Genomic DNA, 19,838 nt, shown 5'->3' on the forward strand with positions numbered 1-19,838 from the left:
CAAATGTATGTAAAGTTCTGGCATTCAATTTAATGCATAGTGGATACATATTGTGACAAAAGAAAGGAGAATAAAATCCCTGCACAACACAATTGTGATCTTTACATTATTTTGAACTGATTTTAAAATCATACCAAAGTTCAGGACCAGCTTACTATACAAATGTGAATAATTCCATGTTGCTTAAGGAATGTATATAAAGTACACAAACTGGTGTACAGGATTCTGGTATTTGTAGGAAATGCAAAAAACCCATACATGATCATAGAACTTCTCTGTAGTGGTGCTCTTCTTTTAGCATTCTTTGTTAAACAAACTTTTTTTTAATAACTGATGGACCGGAATTGCTTATTCTTCTGTGCCTGCATTCATTTCTTTTCCAATACATCCTAAGTCATGTTGAAAGATCAAAAGAGAGATGACAACTTTTTTCAATCACACTTTTGCTAACAATATCTCAAGTGTCAAGGCCATGAATTCTCAATGGAAACTCTGACATTTCAGAAACATACAGTAAAAAGATCCCAATAATTCTCTTTCTTTTATCAAGAGACAAATACACCCTTGATATATCAGGCAAGGTTGTAGAGTTTCAGGTTTTTCATCTTTAGGGAATTGAGGCTATATTTCAGTTGATGGCTTTCATAATCACATATGTACATAGAAATATATTTTCTAATCCAATCTATTATTGCTTTTTTCAAAGAATTTTTCAGTGATATCTGTTAATGATACATCAAACTTCTGTTTTTCAATGCATTTTAATGTTTTCAACATAAATGTGGGAAATTATCTTCCATAATATATTCAGAATGCTTTTGGAAAATGACTGTTCTATGTGAGGAAGATGTTTAATGAATTCTTGTTTTGTAAATCAGTATTGCCTTAGTAATTAAAAAGAAAACCTTTAAATACTGTACACAAAACTGTACTCATCTCAGTAAAAAAAAGGCATTACCCAGCAGTAAATAAATAAATGCTTTAACAAACAGATAAGCAAACCTTACAAGAAATAATATCCTTTCTTTAAGTTTAATATGTTGGTTTGTGTATGTTATGTATAGTTGTGTTTTATATACTACTTAGAAATGTGATTATTTTAGGTAATCTTTAAAAAAAGTTAAACATACATTAATAAACGGGATATATAAACATTCTAAGGGAATAAAAGAGATTGTATTAAAAAAAAATAATTTGAAACTGAATGTTATCAATATTCTAATGACCCTCATATTTCTGAATTGCATTTCTACGAAAAAAAGGGAAGCGTTAATTCAGGAGGTACAGTCATAAGCCATGGCTTAAAATGACTTTATGACACTGATGCTTCTTTTAATTCCTCCAGGTTTGTCTCCATGAGGCTGCTTTTAGATCTAGTCTGCAAATTTAAATTGGTATAGGCCACATTGGATTCTAGTTCGTTTCCAGATGAAGTATAAATTTCTCATTTTTTTCTTGGATCCAAATTATTTAATCAAACACTTTATGTATTATGATCTTTCATACCACTTGAAGACATCTGGAGACAAACTAGGAACAGCTTGGAATCAAGATTTTTCAATGTCAGCCTTGGTTAACTTTGGAAACTTCCTATTGAATTGAAGGAACTGGTTTCCTTTCTGGCTTTTTAAAAGGCTTTCAGAATTCATTTTTTATGAAAGTTGAACTATTGGTTTTTCATATTAGATTAATTTGTTTAGGGTTTTTTTTTATTAACAAACAGCAATAGAATTTTATGGCAGAATCAAAAAAAATAGTACTTTGTTCCTTTCTTAAAATACACAATGCAATCCTCAACAGACATCAAGGTATTTTGAAGAATAGAATCTGGAGTCTAGGAAGATTATTAAATTAATCTTAAAAATATGTAGAGTGATTCCTGTGTTCTGAAGGAGAACACAGACATGTATGTAAGATTTTGTTTGGTTGCATTGCTAACTATTATATCAACTGATATATGGTATCTCTGATATTGGAACAATATCACTTGTGGAATACATTCCTCCTTTCTCTCACTGGGGCTTCTCCAGATTGGCTCCAGCAGCATGTCTGGAACAAATACATTGAAGGAGGCAACAGGAAAGAAAACAAAATAAATCTTGGAGTTAAAACTGTAATATAATTCATTTACATACCATGTTTCCCCAAAAATAAGACTGAGTCTTATATTAATTTTTGCTCCAAAAGACGCATTAGAGCTTATTTTCTGGTTAGGTCTTATTTTGGAGAAAATATGATACTAAATGTATCCACCTGGCTGACAATCTTAACAGGGGCTTATTTTGGGGATAGGGCTTATATTACGAGCATCCTGAAAAATCATGCTAGAACTTATTTTCCGATTGGGTCTTATTTTCAGGGAAATAGGGTAAAATATCATACAATATTTAAATGACAATAAATTTTCATTTAAGGAAGGCTTCTCTCTTTGATGGCTTTTCATAACATTTAAAGGTGATAATCTTTTAGTTAGACTACCAATAACACCACTCAGGCTAATAAATTTTAACGTTAAAAAAATCCCCACTACATTTCAAATCTTTTCCTTTTCAGGTTCACATGCTGAACCGCCGTCCTGCAATGCCAATTCTGTCAATTGCCCATCTGCTTGCACTTGCAGTAACAATATTGTGGACTGTCGGGGAAAGGGTTTAACTGAACTTCCAGGCAACCTACCAGAAAATATTGTGGAAATGTAAGTATCTCAACTTTAGTGCCCCAATGTAAAGTTCAGGGTAGTCCAACCCTACCCTCCCTAATACTACTAGTTTCCAATTTGACCTGCTTCCATTAAAACAATCAAAATAAAAATGTGAAGTGGGCAAGAAAGAAAGAAAAAGCATCAGTCTTCAGCAACATCTATAATCCCCAAGAATACTTCCCAAGTAAGTCATCAGCTTTCTTATGAAATAAAAACTATAGGTATCTGGAGACCATGACCTTACTGGGGATATGTCCACATGTATCCATCCATACAGGACAAAGTTAAGCAAGATTTACATAGATTTTTCAGGATGTGGTGGCTAGAGGGAGATAACATATAATGTTCTATTAGATTTGTGCTTATGTTTTTATGCAAGCTATTTGTGAATCAGCAACATGTTGCAAAAAGTTCCATAAATTGTTCTTAACCATTACAAAACTAGTTAGGAACTCCTTCCTTTGTTTCCTTTTCTCTGATAGTGTAATTCAGCCCAAGAGAGAAATGTCATGTACACCATGTTCTTGAAGGCTATATGGTAGAGGCAGTATCCATTTCCCAGAGGTTATACTTAATTTTAAATATTACTTTTAATATTTAATAGGGAGAGCCTTCTCTGTGGGGCACCCACACTCTGGAACCAACTGCCCCCAGAGATAAGGAGAATCCAAGACCTCGGTGCCTTCCGCCGTGCCCTTAAAACCTTCTTTTTTCAGCAAGCCGGGCTGGCTTAACTTTTTAAAATGTTTTAAATTGGTTTGTTATTGTTTTTAAATTACGGGGCCAAATTTATATATATCCTTTTAATACTATTTTAATGTTTGTAATTTATGTTTTTATTTGGCTGTACACCGCCCTGAGTCCTCAGGGAGAAGGGCGGTATATAAATTGGATATAAAATAAAATAAAATTAATTAATTAATGCTACATAAAGTCAACATAAATTTAAAAAGAGACCCTCATAAATCAACCAGCTTAATAAATCATTTTTTCTATCATCTGTCTTTAATGTTTACAAAGTATTGTAGTCAATCACTTAGGATTTTTTAAAAAGATTTTTTGCTGAAATTTTAGAGTAGAATAAGAGAACATTTTCATTTTCATTTAATTTCTAATATGCATTATTTTCGACGTTCTTGCCATCAAACTTTATCATATAAAAGCGACAAAAGTTGGTTGGTAGAACTGTCATTTCATAAGAGAACAATCTGCTCCTTTCCCATTCAAAAATGTTGCTTTGAGATACAAATAACACATCAATTGCTGAGTTAAATGATTAGCATTTATATTTTAAACATTCAGAGTGATTTTTAATACTGTTTATTAATTACTTGCCAGTTTCAAAGAGCTGTTAAAAATTTGTGTGAATGTGTGGTATCCAGAAACTAGTTATGCTATTTGCTTATTAACTGCATTGATATTAAACAAAAAGCAAAATATACAGTAATTAACACTAAGAATGCATTTACATGCATTTACATGCAAAATGCATAAATTTACATAGAAAATAGTTACTACTATAGAGAAAATCAAAAATATGAAAAGCAAGCTGAAGATCTAACCTAAATTCAATATTACATTCTTATATTCCCTAATCCATGAAAATGAATTTGGGTGAAAATACTAAAAATGTATTTAAATTCATAGATTTTTAGTATTTTCACCCAATTTTATTTTTATGGATTAGGAAATGTAAGAATATAACACTGAATTTAGGTTAGATCTTCAGCTTGGTTTTCATGTTCTTCTCTATAGTGGTAAGTAAAACGCAATTGCAAACAAGATTAACCTGCCTTCTGAGAGAAAGGCAAAATAGAAAGATGGATCTGTCAAAATAACTAGCATTAATTGAAATATATATATAAATATATATATTGTGTGTGTGTGTGTTTCATTTCTTAAAACATATGGACTTCAGTGCTTCTCATTACTTTTTTTAATCTTAAAAGTAATACAGATTTGTGAGGTTTTCACTGGAACCTAAGACAGTTAACTTTTTGGATTATATTCTCTACTGCACAGCATGCTTTTATAATAACATGGAATAATAAATGTCAAATTCAGTTTCTTTGATTTAGTTCCATGTAGAGTTTAAAGCAGGTATTGGTTCACGTATCTCTCTTGTGACCAGCTATATAATGAGTTTTCAAACTTTGCAAAATGACATTTTAAAATGTTAAATAAGTATGTGTGAATCACTTACTGATGAATAAAATCAGTGATTTAATGAATGTTTAGGGTTGACCCAAAAACAATTATAGTGCTTATTTTTAAGGATTAAATTCAGAATGATTTATTAGAGAAAACAATGATAGAAATGGGCTTAATTTATTAGTAAATCACAAACTTCCAGGCACTTGACCTAAATTCAGTTTCTTGACTTGCCATTGCAGAAGACTCAATTGACCAAAGCTATGATGGCTAGTAAAAATATAGAAGATTGGAACTTGAAATATAAGTGAACTAAATGGTAAATGAAATGAACTGATTAATTAAATGAAAAAATAGATACAGTAGACCTTCAATTAAGTAAACCATTTATGGGGACCTGTTTATATCCTGCTTCTGTTTTTTTTCTTCGAATGTTCTTTCTCTTTTGCAGGCTTCAAGAAATCTATCACTTACTTAAATTGAACTGAATTGGCCATTTGATTAATCTTTTACTCAGTTTAAAGAGGTTGTTCTAGAGTTTTTAAAGCTTTTCCACCCTAAATATCATTCACAAACTTGTGCACTACTTTTCTCAAAGATAATAAGTTCAGAAAGACTATCGGCAGCAGAGATCCCTGAAGAATCTTCATTTTATTTAATTTCCTGTGTTTAGAAATTTGTTCATTTATTCCTTCTTTTTGCTTGTTTATTTTTTTCCCTCCAGTTAACAACCATAGAAGTACAGGTGTTCTTAGGACCACTATGTTCACACACAAATTTTGATGGCTTTATCAAAAACATTTTTTGTAAAATTAAACAATACGGTGTTGACATTTCAACTCCAAACTATTTTGTCCTTTTAAAAAATAACATGATTGATTATTATAGTAAGAAATCAATCAAACAATCACATTAAATTGGATACAGAATGGTTCCCCTGATTTTTGTTACTATCACAATATTGATTTATATAAAGTGGATTGTCTACTGGGACACCAGATACAAAGCTTTAGTGATTGCAATGCTTATCATCTGGAATAACATCCCAAAACAGAAATCCCTAGTATTATAACCAGTTACTTCAATGGGCACTTTTAAAAAGATGTAGCTATTGCTGCTTTCGTATGTTATATTGTTTGCATTTGGTATAATTGATTATTGGTATTTTGATTTTTTTAATATCTAAAGGATAACTTCCTTATAACTTATAGAAATATATGGAAGGAACTAAACTTCATGAAAAGATATGTTTGTTATTATTTGTTTTCTGGTTAATTTGAATTCTACTAGTCACACGTCTTCTTTGAAAAAGCAGTGTTTGATAAGAAAAGATTGTCAGAATCAGTTGTTCATATCCAATGGTTAGCATCTCTGATTTAATTGCCAAGAATGTAGCATAATGTGTATTTTTGTTTGATACTTTCATATTTTCTGCCTCAGTATTTTAGCCTTATTGCCAGAAAAAATGTATCAGTTAAGTGATATTATCCTAACTAGCAGTTATCTACTGAAGATGATTGCATAGAAAAATGTGTTTTGATTGTTCTTTTCCACAATGGAAAATCTGTTCTCTGATTTGTTTTATTATTGTTTTTGTGGTGTCAACTGTGTCTTTTCAAATGCTATGAAAGATTTAGCTGCTTATTAGTGCTTAGTAACTTTTCCTAGTTTATGAAAATATTACGAAATGCCTAGTATAAGTGCCTCTATTTCATGAATGTGTGCACATATAAATACATTCACATAGACAGGTAATATAACTTTTGAGCATCCCAAAAGAAGTTGCAACTTGATTCTTCTGCATTAACCTCATAAAACAAAGCAGCACCATGGAAAGCTCCCAGTGATTCCATCATGTCTGTTGCTTTCAAGATCCATCATCTCACATCAAGAAGTGAGAGATTTCTTAAAAATACATCAGCAAATGTTTTTTTTTCTTCTGTCTTCTTTTTGTGGCCTCTCACCTGGCATATTCCTAACACTCTTGGGCAAATATAGTGGAACTCTGGTTTCAAGGGAAGACGTTCATGATAACTGTCAGCACATTTTTCTGGTATAAAAATAACAAACTCAGTCAATTTTTAAAAAAATACTTTTAATGAAAAACTTTGCAAATTTTTTTCAGCACTAAACAATAAGGCCAACTAAGTTCAGAAATAATAATAAAACAATATTAAAAAGGTAATACAAAGTGCAAATAAAAAGAAAAGAACAAAGAAAGAAAGAAATTGAAAAAGTATTTTTTAAAAAAAACTTGTGATCCTTCTTGTAACAACTACAAGCAAATTATTTTATTCATCCCTACTATATGATTAGACACATTATTCACTTCTGCCTTTACCCCTTTACCCAATTCCAAAAATCATTGTTCAACAAATCCATACATGGGCTCTAGAATATTACTGTTACTAACTACTTTCTTAATGCCCTTTTTGGGTGAGACTGCTAGACAGTCTATGTTTAGGATTCCTGCTTTAACAAAATCTTAAATTTATTATTTTGGGAAACCTGCAGTGAAAAAAAAGTGGGCTCACACACCATACCAAGCCATAAAGTGTAATTATGAAGCATAACTGTTCAGTTTAGACAGTGTAGCATGATAAAGTATGAACTTATCCAATGCTTATTTTCAAGTCTTAAGCAAAACGTAAAAGAAAATGCTGCTGAAAGTTCTAGTCAGCCAGTCAGGCATGTCATGCTCCGAGCAATAGAAGCTAAAAGGTCCTCAGAAAAATTGTTCTTTATACCTCAGTCTAGATATTTTCTTTTCTATTACAATCAACATTCATGGATACTGAGCACATTCAGTTGTTCAGGGAAAGGCTTTACTGTTCCTCTACATCATCAACCTACCAACAGACTGATTTTGTTTTACAGTTTAGTAAAGATTGACTGATCAACCACCTTCTACCCTGTTTCCCCGAAAATAAGATATCCCCTGATAATAAGCCCAACCAGGCTTTTGAGCGCATGCACTAAAATAAGCCTCCCCCTGAAAATAAGCCCTCCCCAAAAATATTTACATGCAGAGCTGGAAATCAGATAAGATGGCAGAAGGAGCCCCATCTTGCTCCACATGCCCTCCCTGAAAATAAGGCCAAGTGTTTATTTCAGAGTTCAAAAAAATATAACACAGGGTCTTATTTTCAGGGAAACACGGTATTAATCAATTAACAAATATGTTTACAGTTAATAACAGTATGGTAAGAAGCCAAGTTATTTGTTATTTAATGAATATTTAAACATTGAGCTAGAAGAAAAAGCTTGATTCTAGTATTATGTAAATTATTTGTTGTAAATCAACTACCACTTCTATCAAGCAATGATATTCTATACAAATATGGTTATTAAAATATAAAAAGTTATTGATAGACATTGGTGATTTATCTGTATCTTGGATATCACACATGATTTCCTGAATCATTTTTAAAAGTACACTTCATATCTCTGGTCAACAAACTCATATATCAGAGATTGTTCCAGAGATGAATTTTTATTCTTTATATTAACTCATTTTTGCATTCACTCATGCTACATATCCACTGATATGGCAGTTATCTGTTCATGTAGTTTTATGAGTGAAATTAAGTAAGTTATTTAAAATCTGAAACCACCAGCTGTTTGCTGGGAAATAGTTCACCAAAAGGAACATAATTTCATATTTAAATACATTATAACAGGGATTACCAGACATGTATTTATTTATATATCCATACTTTTTTTTTCTTCTATATGACTAATGTAACCTTCTATGTCAACCATCTGTATTATTTTTCCTATATAAATGACATGCATATATTAATAACATATATTTATCAATACAGTAAATTACATGCAATTCTGTTACTACCAATTAATACCCTGGCTTTAAGACAGAATTCGTTTCTGTGCCTTTATACATATGCACACAAAGCACACACACAATGCTGCCTTATTGTTTTGATGTAGAGTTCTAGTATTCATAGAGAGATAACAAAAAATGGTGAACCTTGAAATAGAGTTGTACAGGATATATTGTGATTTTTATTGCTAGAAGATCATTTGTTGGCTTTTAGTACATCTTTTTTTTTCTTGCTTGCTATTTTTATTGCTTTGTTGAAAGTCTGGTCTGGATAGCAAAAGTTATTTAAAAGACAATAATAAAGCCAGAATATAAAGGGACTTGCTCTTATATCATGTTCAGAATATCTCTGAATCTATCAAGCTGCTGTGTGTTCTGTGCAGTATTTTCAATTTTATTAGAGCAAGTGAAGGAAATTGTTCTTGTCATTTGACCTGAACAGTTGTTGAAGTCTCAGAAATAAAACTCCCAAAGATTAAAAAAAAAAAAAAAACACCCTGATTCTTGGTATATCAAAAAAAAATCACAGAACTGTAGGCCTGTGAGATATTTTTCAAGGATATCTTTCAGAACTCTACAATAGAGTTCAATGTACAACAGTGCATTCACTGTTCTAAAAACAATTTAAAGTTGTTTACAAAGTATTATGGAATATATTAAAGACTATCCTTTTCAATTTTATAATGATGTTAGAATCATAGAATGTAAGGCCTGAAAGGACCTTGGGATCATATAGTCCAATATGCTAAATATCTAATATTCTATTTGACCTTCTATCTAAACTGTAATGCTGAACAAGTGAAAATATCTTTGTTCAACAGGACCTTTGCTTCCTGTGTTCCTCTGATATACTCATTTCTCATCTTAGATCTGTTCTAGAAAGACACAACATTTCCCTGGATTTTGCTGAGAAAATCTATTATGCCACTATTTCCATTTATAGAAAGCATATGGAACAATTGACCACACATGCTACTCCTGCTTCTTATTATAATGTTTCTCATTCTGCTATTAATAATATTAAATCCATATTTTGTGATTCTTTTGCTTTTGCTTGTTGTGCTTAAATATGATTTTCAAAAGAAGCTTTATCTTGGCAAAAGTTATATAAATAAAAAAAATGAAATACCAAGGATTGTTCGTGTACCTTTGCAATTTTGGCATTTATGCTTTTCATTTTATTTTCAGCCGTTTAGAACAGAATTCCATAAAGGCCATTCCTCCTGGAGCCTTCTCTCAATACAAGAAACTTAAAAGAATGTAAGTAAATTAAATGTCTTGGTATGCTTAATATTTTCAGTATATTTTACCATTCTTTGAGGCAGCCATGTAGGGAAAGTTCTAATTTTGTCACCAGGGTATCCAGAATTCCATATTTATACAAAATTGTGTGTGTAATTCTTGAATTTGACACAATTGGACATATTCCTCTAGTTTTTACTTTCTGAAGAAAGCAGATTTCCTAGGTACAGTATTTAAAAATGGGCTGATTTCTCCTCCTGTTCTCCCCTTAATGCCCACATTTATTTAAATTTATCCCAAGTTTCTTCTAACTCATGAAGCAAGGTTGGGGAAGTAGAGTTTGTTGGCAGTGTCACTTGTATTTCTAAAAGTTCACTCTTTGAGACAAGCTAGTATAAAACAGTAGAACAGATGTGACAAAAAGTAAAGGAAAACTGCTCATGCAAAAATTAAACCTACTTAATGTATTTGTATTTAAGCTCATAAATTTAGCCCAGCAGGGATTAAAATGGGGGTGTCTTCTTAGTGCTATGGAGGCAGTGTATCTAATACTACATGACAATTAAACCATTAAAATAAGCTACTCTATCCTTTCTGTACTATCCATGAACTGTTTTAAGATTTATTTATTTATTTATTTATTTATTTATTTATTTATTTATTTATTTATTTATTTATTTAAATTTACTTAAGTTCCTTGTTCTTGGAAAGAAAAATTATCTAAGTGCAATTTGCTTGCAATAGTAGTATTCTTATTTAGTTTGACATGAAATAACTTCAATTTTCAAAAAACAACGTAGTAATCTTTTTAATATTGATGCCAATGTCAGTGTTGAAAACACTTGACAAGTTCAGTATAATTATTCTAAATTTACATTGATAGTAAAAAGGGAGTTTTGTAAAAAAAGCAAAACATAAAAGTGCTATTACAGGTCTACTTAAATTTGATTTCGGAACTAAAATATATAGGTGATGGTCATGAAAAATATTCAAGAAATTGTAGAGATATTCTTTATTTTTTAAATGAAGAAAATATAGTCAATATTACAGTCACTTCTTTGAAAATGAGTCTCAATGAATATGGTGGCAGAATGCAGAGGGCTACATTTAAATCCATACATTTTAAACAGGACATCCAGGATGAAGCAAAATATCTTCAGTAGGTATCATATGGATATAAGAATGAAGAGCAATAGGGCAAAGAAAAAATCCATGTGTGTAATTGCATCAAAACTGGTGTAATGTGGGTACAGTTAGGTGTTTCACTCAGTGACCTGGCTTCTGCATTCTACACCAGTTGGTGTAGATCAAACACAAGGGTAGCCCAAGTAGACTGCATTTAAATATTGAAAAGAGTACAACTGCCATTATTTATGAAGCTGGTAATAGGCATTCCTCCCTGTCACTGTTTTTCCTAAAGGAATGCAGCCCAACTAAGAACAAACTCAATTCTTATCCCCTGAATTCCCAACTCTCCATCTTGTTTAGGTTTATTTGCTCTCATATACATCATTACTGTATCTAGACATTGGTTTAGAACATGCATATTACGTCAAGCTGAGTGTCATCATTGCTGCCTAAGTATATATACCTTTCCCAGTGGTTTCATATAAATAGTACTGGGAATAAAACAGTAGTTGTCCCCAAAATTAGGAGAGATCCATTGCATCAGAATTCCCTAATTCTCAGGTCACTGACACTCAAAGGGAACATGTGGGTGAAGATAAATGCTACTCACAATTCAAGCAGAATCTTGATTCAAGTGCCTCTCTGCTGCAGGTCACCTATTATGGTAATGAAAGTCGATTTCCATAACTGAAGCCAGATTGAAAAAAGTAGAAATAATTAGCGCATTCCAAAAATAGGTATAGTTCTATAAATCTATTATATTATGCATCTTGTCACAAAAAGGCACATTTAAAGCTGAGCAGTAATTGGCATAATCTTCTGAATCCAGTGAGGGATTGTCCAAGAATGAACATACCCTGTCTCCATTACATTGTGCAAAAATTTATTCACCATTTCCACAGCCATGTATCTCAAAAGATCCAAGATTCCAAGAGAGAATATGGTAGGCTAGATAGGCTCAAGGGTTTTGATCTCATACTCAGCCCTCAGGAATAGAAGATACTCTTAAAAAAACCAAAAAACAAAATCTGGACCAGCCTGGGCACTGGACATCTTATTAAATGTTCTCTTGGTATATGTATGCAAATTTATTTTTAAAGTATCTTGCAACTCTGTTACCACAGGTTTGCTAAGACTGAATGAAAACAACATTGAGTTTGAACTGTCCTTTTCTCCAAACTTCCAAAGTTTCAATGTGTAATACTTTAACTTGGAGAATCCCAATTGATTACGGATGAATTTGCTTATTATAAGTTCAATATATACTGTTGTACATAGCCAGCATCAAAGAAATTCTGCTATCCCTGAGAATCAGTTTGAGATGCTCAGTGTTCTTATTAACTTCACATTGAGTAATTAAACCATGTGAGGCAGCCAGTGCTCGCTCTTTCTTTCTTTCTTTCTTTCTTTCTTTCTTTCTTTCTTTCTTTCTTTCTTTGCTTTCAGCACAGTAACACTTTCTTGTAAGACTTTTTCATATAAAGCAGAAAGAAAGTTCAATAATTTAAATCCCAAAGGAGAAGCTCAGACTGATCAGAGATGCTGGGGCTTCAGTCAACAGTATAATACAAGTGGAGACCACAACAATAATATTAGGTTAGAAAGGGAGGGAAAATGTGAGACTGAAATTCAGATTGGAATAGCCATAGATATTATTACTGCTAATAAATAACTATACAGCTTGACTTCAGATGTTTTGATATAGTAAAATATATTGCTTATTCATAAAATGATAATACAGAACGACACAAAAAAGTTGGCTGAATTGTATGGGCTTTTTGTAAGGTGGTGCTATCTTCAGAAAGTGACTATATTACTTCTATTTACTAGGGCTGTTCCAAGTTTCAACAGATTCTTTTCTTCACCAAAAGTTTAAGCAAAGAAAGCGTTTTTGGGGAAAATATGTTTCACCGCAGTAAGAATTTTTGCCTCATTGAAGTGAGCCCAGACTATCTTATACAATTCATTATCTTTTCAGTCAACAACATAATCAAGAATCAGACACAACAATTTAAGTAGAGCTAAAGTGGGTGCCAGAATTTTTTAAGCATAGTTTTCAGAAGCGTAGGAGTTTTTTTAAAAAAATCTGTGTCTTGCCTTCTCTTATTTCTTCTTGCAGTGATATCAGCAAGAATCAGATATCAGATATTGCACCAGACGCTTTTCATGGATTGAAATTACTCACCTCTCTGTAAGTACAGAATAACCTTGAAGGGGAGTTTTTTTAAAAAAAAAAACTTTAAAATAAGTGGATTAAATATTGGTCTGTTATGCTTTCATTTTCCTTGTGTAATTTTCTCCTTGTAGAAAGATCTAACCTTTCTTTAATTGAAATTGATCTGAGCTGAAGGTGCCATTGTTTGTGCAAATCTAAATTCCTTTTATAGATGAACACAGTATGAAGGTTAATTATTAGGCCACAGTAACATCAATCTGTACTTTTATTTCTCTGAATATTGAAGATCATATTATTAGGGACAACCAAACATAGAGCAGTCTACTGAATTGGACTTAAATCCTCATTTGTTTTGGGGAAAATAAACTGAGATTTAATTTGATAATGATATGCTTAGTTCATCAAAGCCACTCTATGTATTATTGCTTTCTCAAAAAGATAGTTGGGCTGCAGTATGCCCTAACAATAAATAATCTTTGATGGAACCACAATCAGATAATATTGGATCTTAAAACAGTTTTTAGCTCATCTACACGTAATAAATAGCATTATAATTAGATAGTTTTAAAAGGTCATAAGCAAATATCAGAGAAGATTCAAGTTACTTATTGGTTATTTGTTTGTTTGTTATGTTTAATTTACTTTTCAGTTTTAAAAAATAAAGCAAAGGGGAATACATAAACAGTTAAGGTATGATAAGGAGCTAGACAACTCTCACCCCATTGGTCATTCCTTCAGAGATATTTCCTTACCAGATACCCCAATATCTTCAGCCATAATTTACTGCCTTTGCTGGAAAAGTTAGGGTATATTGTCTTGAAAATAGCCATATTGAAGAATCAAAAATAAGCACAGAAATATTTTATGACATGTTGCATTCTGCCATAAACTATTTATAATGATTTTATGATTAAAATTGTTTTATAAAATTTGCTCAATTTCAATTCCACGAGAATCATGGGTCTCAGATATTGGCCACATTTTGACTATTATTACCATTTGGTTTAAAAAATTCTTCTCCTGTGGTGCAGTGTTTTGCCCAGTTAAAGCTAATGACGGTAAGAGTTTTAGTATATTGATTAAAAAATAAATAATTCAAATTAAAGCAGTCTTAAAATAAAAAAATACTTAAATCATAAAAAGTTTAAAAACTAAGACTTGATTGATTTGATAGTATTAAATTAATTCAGATTTAATACAGAACCAGTTTGAATAGGTAAACAGGAAATTCTTAAGCTGGTGCCAGTCTTATTTAAAAGGAAAGCACTCTTTTAGATATTAAGGTTTAAGCCTTGTACATTGAATTTGACTCGTATCACAAATTAGCAGCTCCTTCAGAATAGACTGCAAGTTGTTTGCAAAAGGTTACCTGCTTCAGAAAAAGCTGCAGCATTTTGCACTAGCCACAACTCCTTTATCTACTGCTGGGGGAAACCCACATGCAATGCATTGCAGAAATCCAAACTTGATGTACAGACAGTCACTTGTCTGAAATGGTAGAGGTCTCCTTGATCAGGGGGCCAGACTAGAAGACTTCCAAGTTCCCTTCCAGCTTGATTCTGATTCTGATTCTGATTCAGTACATGAATTATTGTAACCAAGTCACCCTTTCCAGAAGGGCCATAGATCAAGAACAAACTGAACCTAGAAAATATATTTATTGAGCTTGAATTAGTACTAAGCATATTTTCAAAATTAGTTTTGAATTAATTAAGAAGCTTTAAGGCCATCATTACATAAGACTATCCAAAACGATCTTATTCAATTTCTATCTTCTATGGAACTCTACTCTTTGCAAGGAATAAAGAACAGGTGTCAAAATGTTTTCTTCTTTGTTTTTTAGTTTATATTCTTTTCATGTCTCTTTTGGAAATGAATGGAAAATTTCCTCTCTCTGCCTTGGAACCCTTGCTATTTTATTTTGCTCGTTCTTTAAGGATTTCTTTAAAATTATTGTTTTATGTTACAAATCCTTATGTTTTGTGTTATATTATTATACACTATTGAAAGATAGTGTGTAATATGATGATTGTAAGTAATACAATTTTCTTTTTTACAACACAATATAATTGTCTTATTATCAGTAGTTGGCCAAGTAACAAGAGGAAGTTTAGAAGATGGCTTCTAAACATTGAACTATTGCTATATTTTCCAGTGAAAGCAAAAAGTAGATTATATGCTTTAGTCTATGATTATTTTGAAAAAAACATTTAATTTAAATGCCACAAAACTTTTCTTGTAAATAAACACAATATTATAATATGGCAACAGTCCTAGAACTCAGTTCGTTGGCACTCCAATCCTAAATATTTATGCCAATGCATCTGTCTATGAAAAGCCAACATAAGGACCTTGATGTTGTGAAATCCTATTATGTATGCTAGAGATTGCCACATTTGCATCTGAATGTTTTCTCTTTCATTTACATTTTCATAGTTCCTCTCTAATGAATAGAGCATTTTCATTTTTACATTTTGAATGTTTAAGGCACAATTTTACAATTTAGCAGTGAGGCTTGCTTGTATGCCGAAGTAAATAAAAGCACCTGGTAGCATGTCTGAATTACATCCAATAAGTCATGTTATGTTGCTTTGGCTCTATATTAAGCTCTTCTGGAGCAGCGTAACTATTTTTAGTTAAATAGATACAATAAATTATGTGATCAATTTATTCCTAAACTCAACCCTCAGATTGTATGTGCATATCTGAATTAATACTAGGCTGGGTCTAGTACTGTTCACTTTTTCAAAAGCTTTTCTTCTCCATGAAATAAGCTTCTGTTTTTCCTTCTTAATTTTAAGGAATGGAGTGAATGAATAAATATTCTGTTTAATATTTTTAATAGTGTTTATTCCTATGTTATTGCAGAATAGTAACGGGTGCTGGATTTTTTTTTTCTTTACACATGGCAGCCCACAGTTTCTAATATGAAAAAGCGCTATGGGAGAGTTGCCTAATGATATTATATTCTGAGATTTCATTTGGAATTGAAAGCTAGAGAGACTGCCGATTAAGTAAGAAAGCAATCTTTTAAATTATGTTTCAGTCGTGGTAAAACTCAAAGCTTTTTGTTAAACTTCTCAGGGACTCAGCTGACAATAGAAAGAGTAAAATAAAATATTAGTGAGCTCGGCTTTCAAAATTAAATTTGTGTTTTCACTCAGTATTTTTTTTTCTTGTGTGTGTATATCTTATTAAAATTTTCGGAGTTTTTTTCTGCAAAGTGTAGTTTTAGGGGTTAGCCATTTAAAATTTTATTTTATTTTCAACATACTTGATATTTAATACAGTACCTTGAATGGTCACAATTACATAACCAAATTTATGAAGAAATGCACTTTCTTTTTCTCCACAAGACATATATGTTTTTCAACTCTTAGTCAATTTTATTATAATAGTATATAACAACAATGCTTATTGGTAGCGCTGCCAAAATAGAATAGACTGGAGGATAGTTACCTTACATGGCAGATTGCTAGTTTAACCATGCAAGAAAATTGGTACTTTCTATAGTCTCTTATAGGAAGTCACAGATAGATAGATGCAGCTAGGGCATTAAGTTCCAAGATTCCATATTGAAATAAAAATATCTAACTGTGTATTTCTTTATGCCTTTATGATTAAATTTGTTTTGCATAATCCTGTGATCACTGAAGACAGATCTTGTAGCCTACCAACTGCAGTGATAATACAATTCCTAAAAGTGTAAATACAATTCCTAAAAATGTAAATGGTCAAAACACTGGATGCTAGTGGGAATTTCACTCAGCAAACCCCTTTTATCTCAGCCTCTCAGGTCAAGTTTCCACTCTGCCTTATTTCAGCCTGTTGGTGTAAAAGTAAAACATTGTTTCATCCTATAGAACAGTTCTCTTTTGGCCAATTTTTAAAACTTAGAATAGGTTGGCTCAAATGGTTAGTATTTGTTGTTTCTTTCCCATTTACGTTATCACTGAATGAATGAGGGAATATTAGATACTGTTGAATGAATGTAATGATATCCTATTGCAGTAATCATTTTTACCTTGAATGACTAGGCTGAATTTTGTTTCATGTATTCTATTCTATAAATATGACATTTATTCTTGGACTTTACAAATATCCAACATTCCCCTAAAGGCTTTTGCTTAGCTTCAGAATGTGCCTGTCAAACTTTTACTACTGTCGTCTGCATTTCCTTGGATAACATTTATGGGTCTTTAAAAGCCTAAATAGATGGTTTGAGGATATGCTAATATGACTTTTAAATAAAGTATATGTAAATGCCTTCAAATAAGAAAATAAAGTTAGCTGGGAAAACTGATGAATTTTAGGTTCTATTAACTGGTACAATGCAAAAATATGTCAACATATATGGAGCAGCAAGCAAATACTAATCATGGTTCTCTGATTCGGATGCATTAAAATGTTCTGGGGAGTACATAGCTTTGCCAGCCAATTAGTTGTGCACTGGTAAATATGTGCCATGCAAAAGAAGACAAGCAATTCTTTCTTGGCTAGGAAATGTTATTTCAACAAGATACATCCTGGGATCTTAATGTCAAAAGAAAGTCTCTCAAGAGTTCATGCTTTAGTTGAATTTTTAATCCTAATATTTGTTTTGGCAAAAGTGGAACTACTCTAAACTAGCGCAATTTTAAACCCAACTGAAGCTATTGGGATTATGTCTGAATAAACAGACCAAGAATTGGCACTTCATGAAACAGAAACATAATGCTGCTGCTTATTTTGAAATGGTGCAATTATGAAAAGATGTTCCTTCCAGTGCTGATTCAAATTAGGGAAGGTGGTATGTGTGCATTCCTTTGGGTTTTAGATTTTAAGGGTGTGCCTTTTTTGAATAACCCCAAACAGTAAGTGATACTCTAGCTTTGCAAGCATTCCTTCAGTTTTATAATATATTATGAACTGACACAACTTCACCTTGACAGCAATCAACCAATGGAACAGCTTGCCTTCAGAAGTTATGGGAGCTTCATCACTGGAAGCTTTCAAGAAGAGACTGGCTTGTCATCTGTCCGAAATGGTGTAAGGTCTGCTTGGTTAGGGAGTTGGACTACATGATCTACAAGGTCCCTTCCAACTCTGTTAATCTGTATCTGTACCTAATTTCCTCTGATGGACAGTTGAACACAAGTAAAATGGGATACATCAATGAGGTTTGCAACAGTCCCACATAATCCAGTTGATAAGCCAAATGGTCATCCGGAGGAACACACAATTCCATTAGCCTGTAATAATGAATTGCATTATTTTCAATTCACTGGAAATTTCATGACAATTCTGTAACAAATTTTGACCCTTTTGAATTGTATCACATTCAAACTTTTAAATACAGTATATCATGAGTTTGCTTAGAATGGGCTGTAAAGCACTGTAAAGCCTTGGTAGTACAGTGGTTTAAAGCACCCTGTTATTAACACAGCTGCCTGCAATTACAGCAGGTTCGAATCTTACCAGGCTCAAGGTTGACTCAGCCTTCCATCCTTTCTAAGGTAGGTTAAATGAGGACCCAGTTTGTGGGGGCAATAAGCTGACTTTGTATAAATATACAAAAGTATGAAGGCTATTGCTTAACGCATTGTAAGCCGCCCTGAGTCTCCGGAGAAGGGCGGCATATAAATCAATTTTTTTTAAAAAAAAATTTCATGCAATACGTTAAAAGAAGCATAAAAACCTCAGTACATTCTGAAAAATATTTTCAACCCTGAAGGCTGTTTTAAATGTCTTATTTATTTGAAAGTCTTATTTTAATATTGCTTACATTGCTGAAGTATACTACTTTTAGGTGGAGAGGAGAGCTTGTGTCTAAAGAGACAATTCTTGTAAGCATTAGATTTGAGAATACTGTTTATTTTGTCCTTTCTTTCTTTTTTCAGAGTGCTTTATGGAAATAAGATCACAGAGATTCCCAAGGGCCTTTTTGATGGGCTTGTATCTTTGCAGTTATTGTGAGTATTATCTTAGTTTATTTTATTTCAACACAGGGTATACAAATGCTAAATAATGACCTTGCTCACTGAAATTGTGCTAATGTGTTTATTGTTGGTTGAGAAGACTGGTGTGTGAATCCATCAAAATATGAAATGTCATGATTGATTTGGTAACATAGACTTAAGAAATATGGATATTTGGTAACATGTAGATCAGTTTCTTACTGGATTATGTCTAGTTTGAAATAATTTTAGAGAACCTTATTAAATCATCAGATCTTCAGAAAGTTATTAAAAGATACTGGTCTTGAACTGATTATTTTTTGATAAACAATACATTCAAAGTGCTTTGAAAGGTATGAAGCATATATGGTTGATCCTTTGTAATACTTTAATTTTTGCAATGGAATTATATATAATTATCATTTCAGATACCTGAGAATTTTCTATAGTCATATTTGCAGTTTTTGTTTTATTCAAGATATGAGGAACAACTCTCTGAAATTGTATACAGGTAGTGCTCAACTTACGACCACAATTGAGCCCAAAATTTCTGTTGCTAATTGAGACATTTGTTAAGTGAGTTTTATCCAATTTTACGACCTTTGTTGCCACATTTGTTATCGCTGCAGTTGCCACATTTGTAATCACTGCAGTTATTAAGTT

At 32.0% G+C, this 19,838-nt stretch overlaps 1 protein-coding gene across 1 annotated transcript in view; it reads left to right on the forward strand.

Moving 5' to 3' along the window:
- Nucleotides 1–19,838, forward strand: part of SLIT3 (slit guidance ligand 3) — a 502,670-nt gene that overhangs the window by 327,004 nt on the left and 155,828 nt on the right. Inside the window, exons 9-12 of the mRNA XM_070934106.1 lie at nt 2,554–2,695; nt 9,882–9,953; nt 13,183–13,254; nt 19,119–19,190. Of these exons, the coding sequence (XP_070790207.1) occupies nt 2,554–2,695; nt 9,882–9,953; nt 13,183–13,254; nt 19,119–19,190 (358 nt within the window). The remainder of the gene's footprint in view (nt 1–2,553; nt 2,696–9,881; nt 9,954–13,182; nt 13,255–19,118; nt 19,191–19,838) is intronic.

This window comes from Pituophis catenifer, unplaced genomic scaffold (assembly GCF_029215685.1).
Source record: "Pituophis catenifer annectens isolate HBS135680 unplaced genomic scaffold, rPitCat1.0.hap2 SCAF_2, whole genome shotgun sequence".
NCBI lineage: Eukaryota > Metazoa > Chordata > Lepidosauria > Squamata > Colubridae > Pituophis > Pituophis catenifer.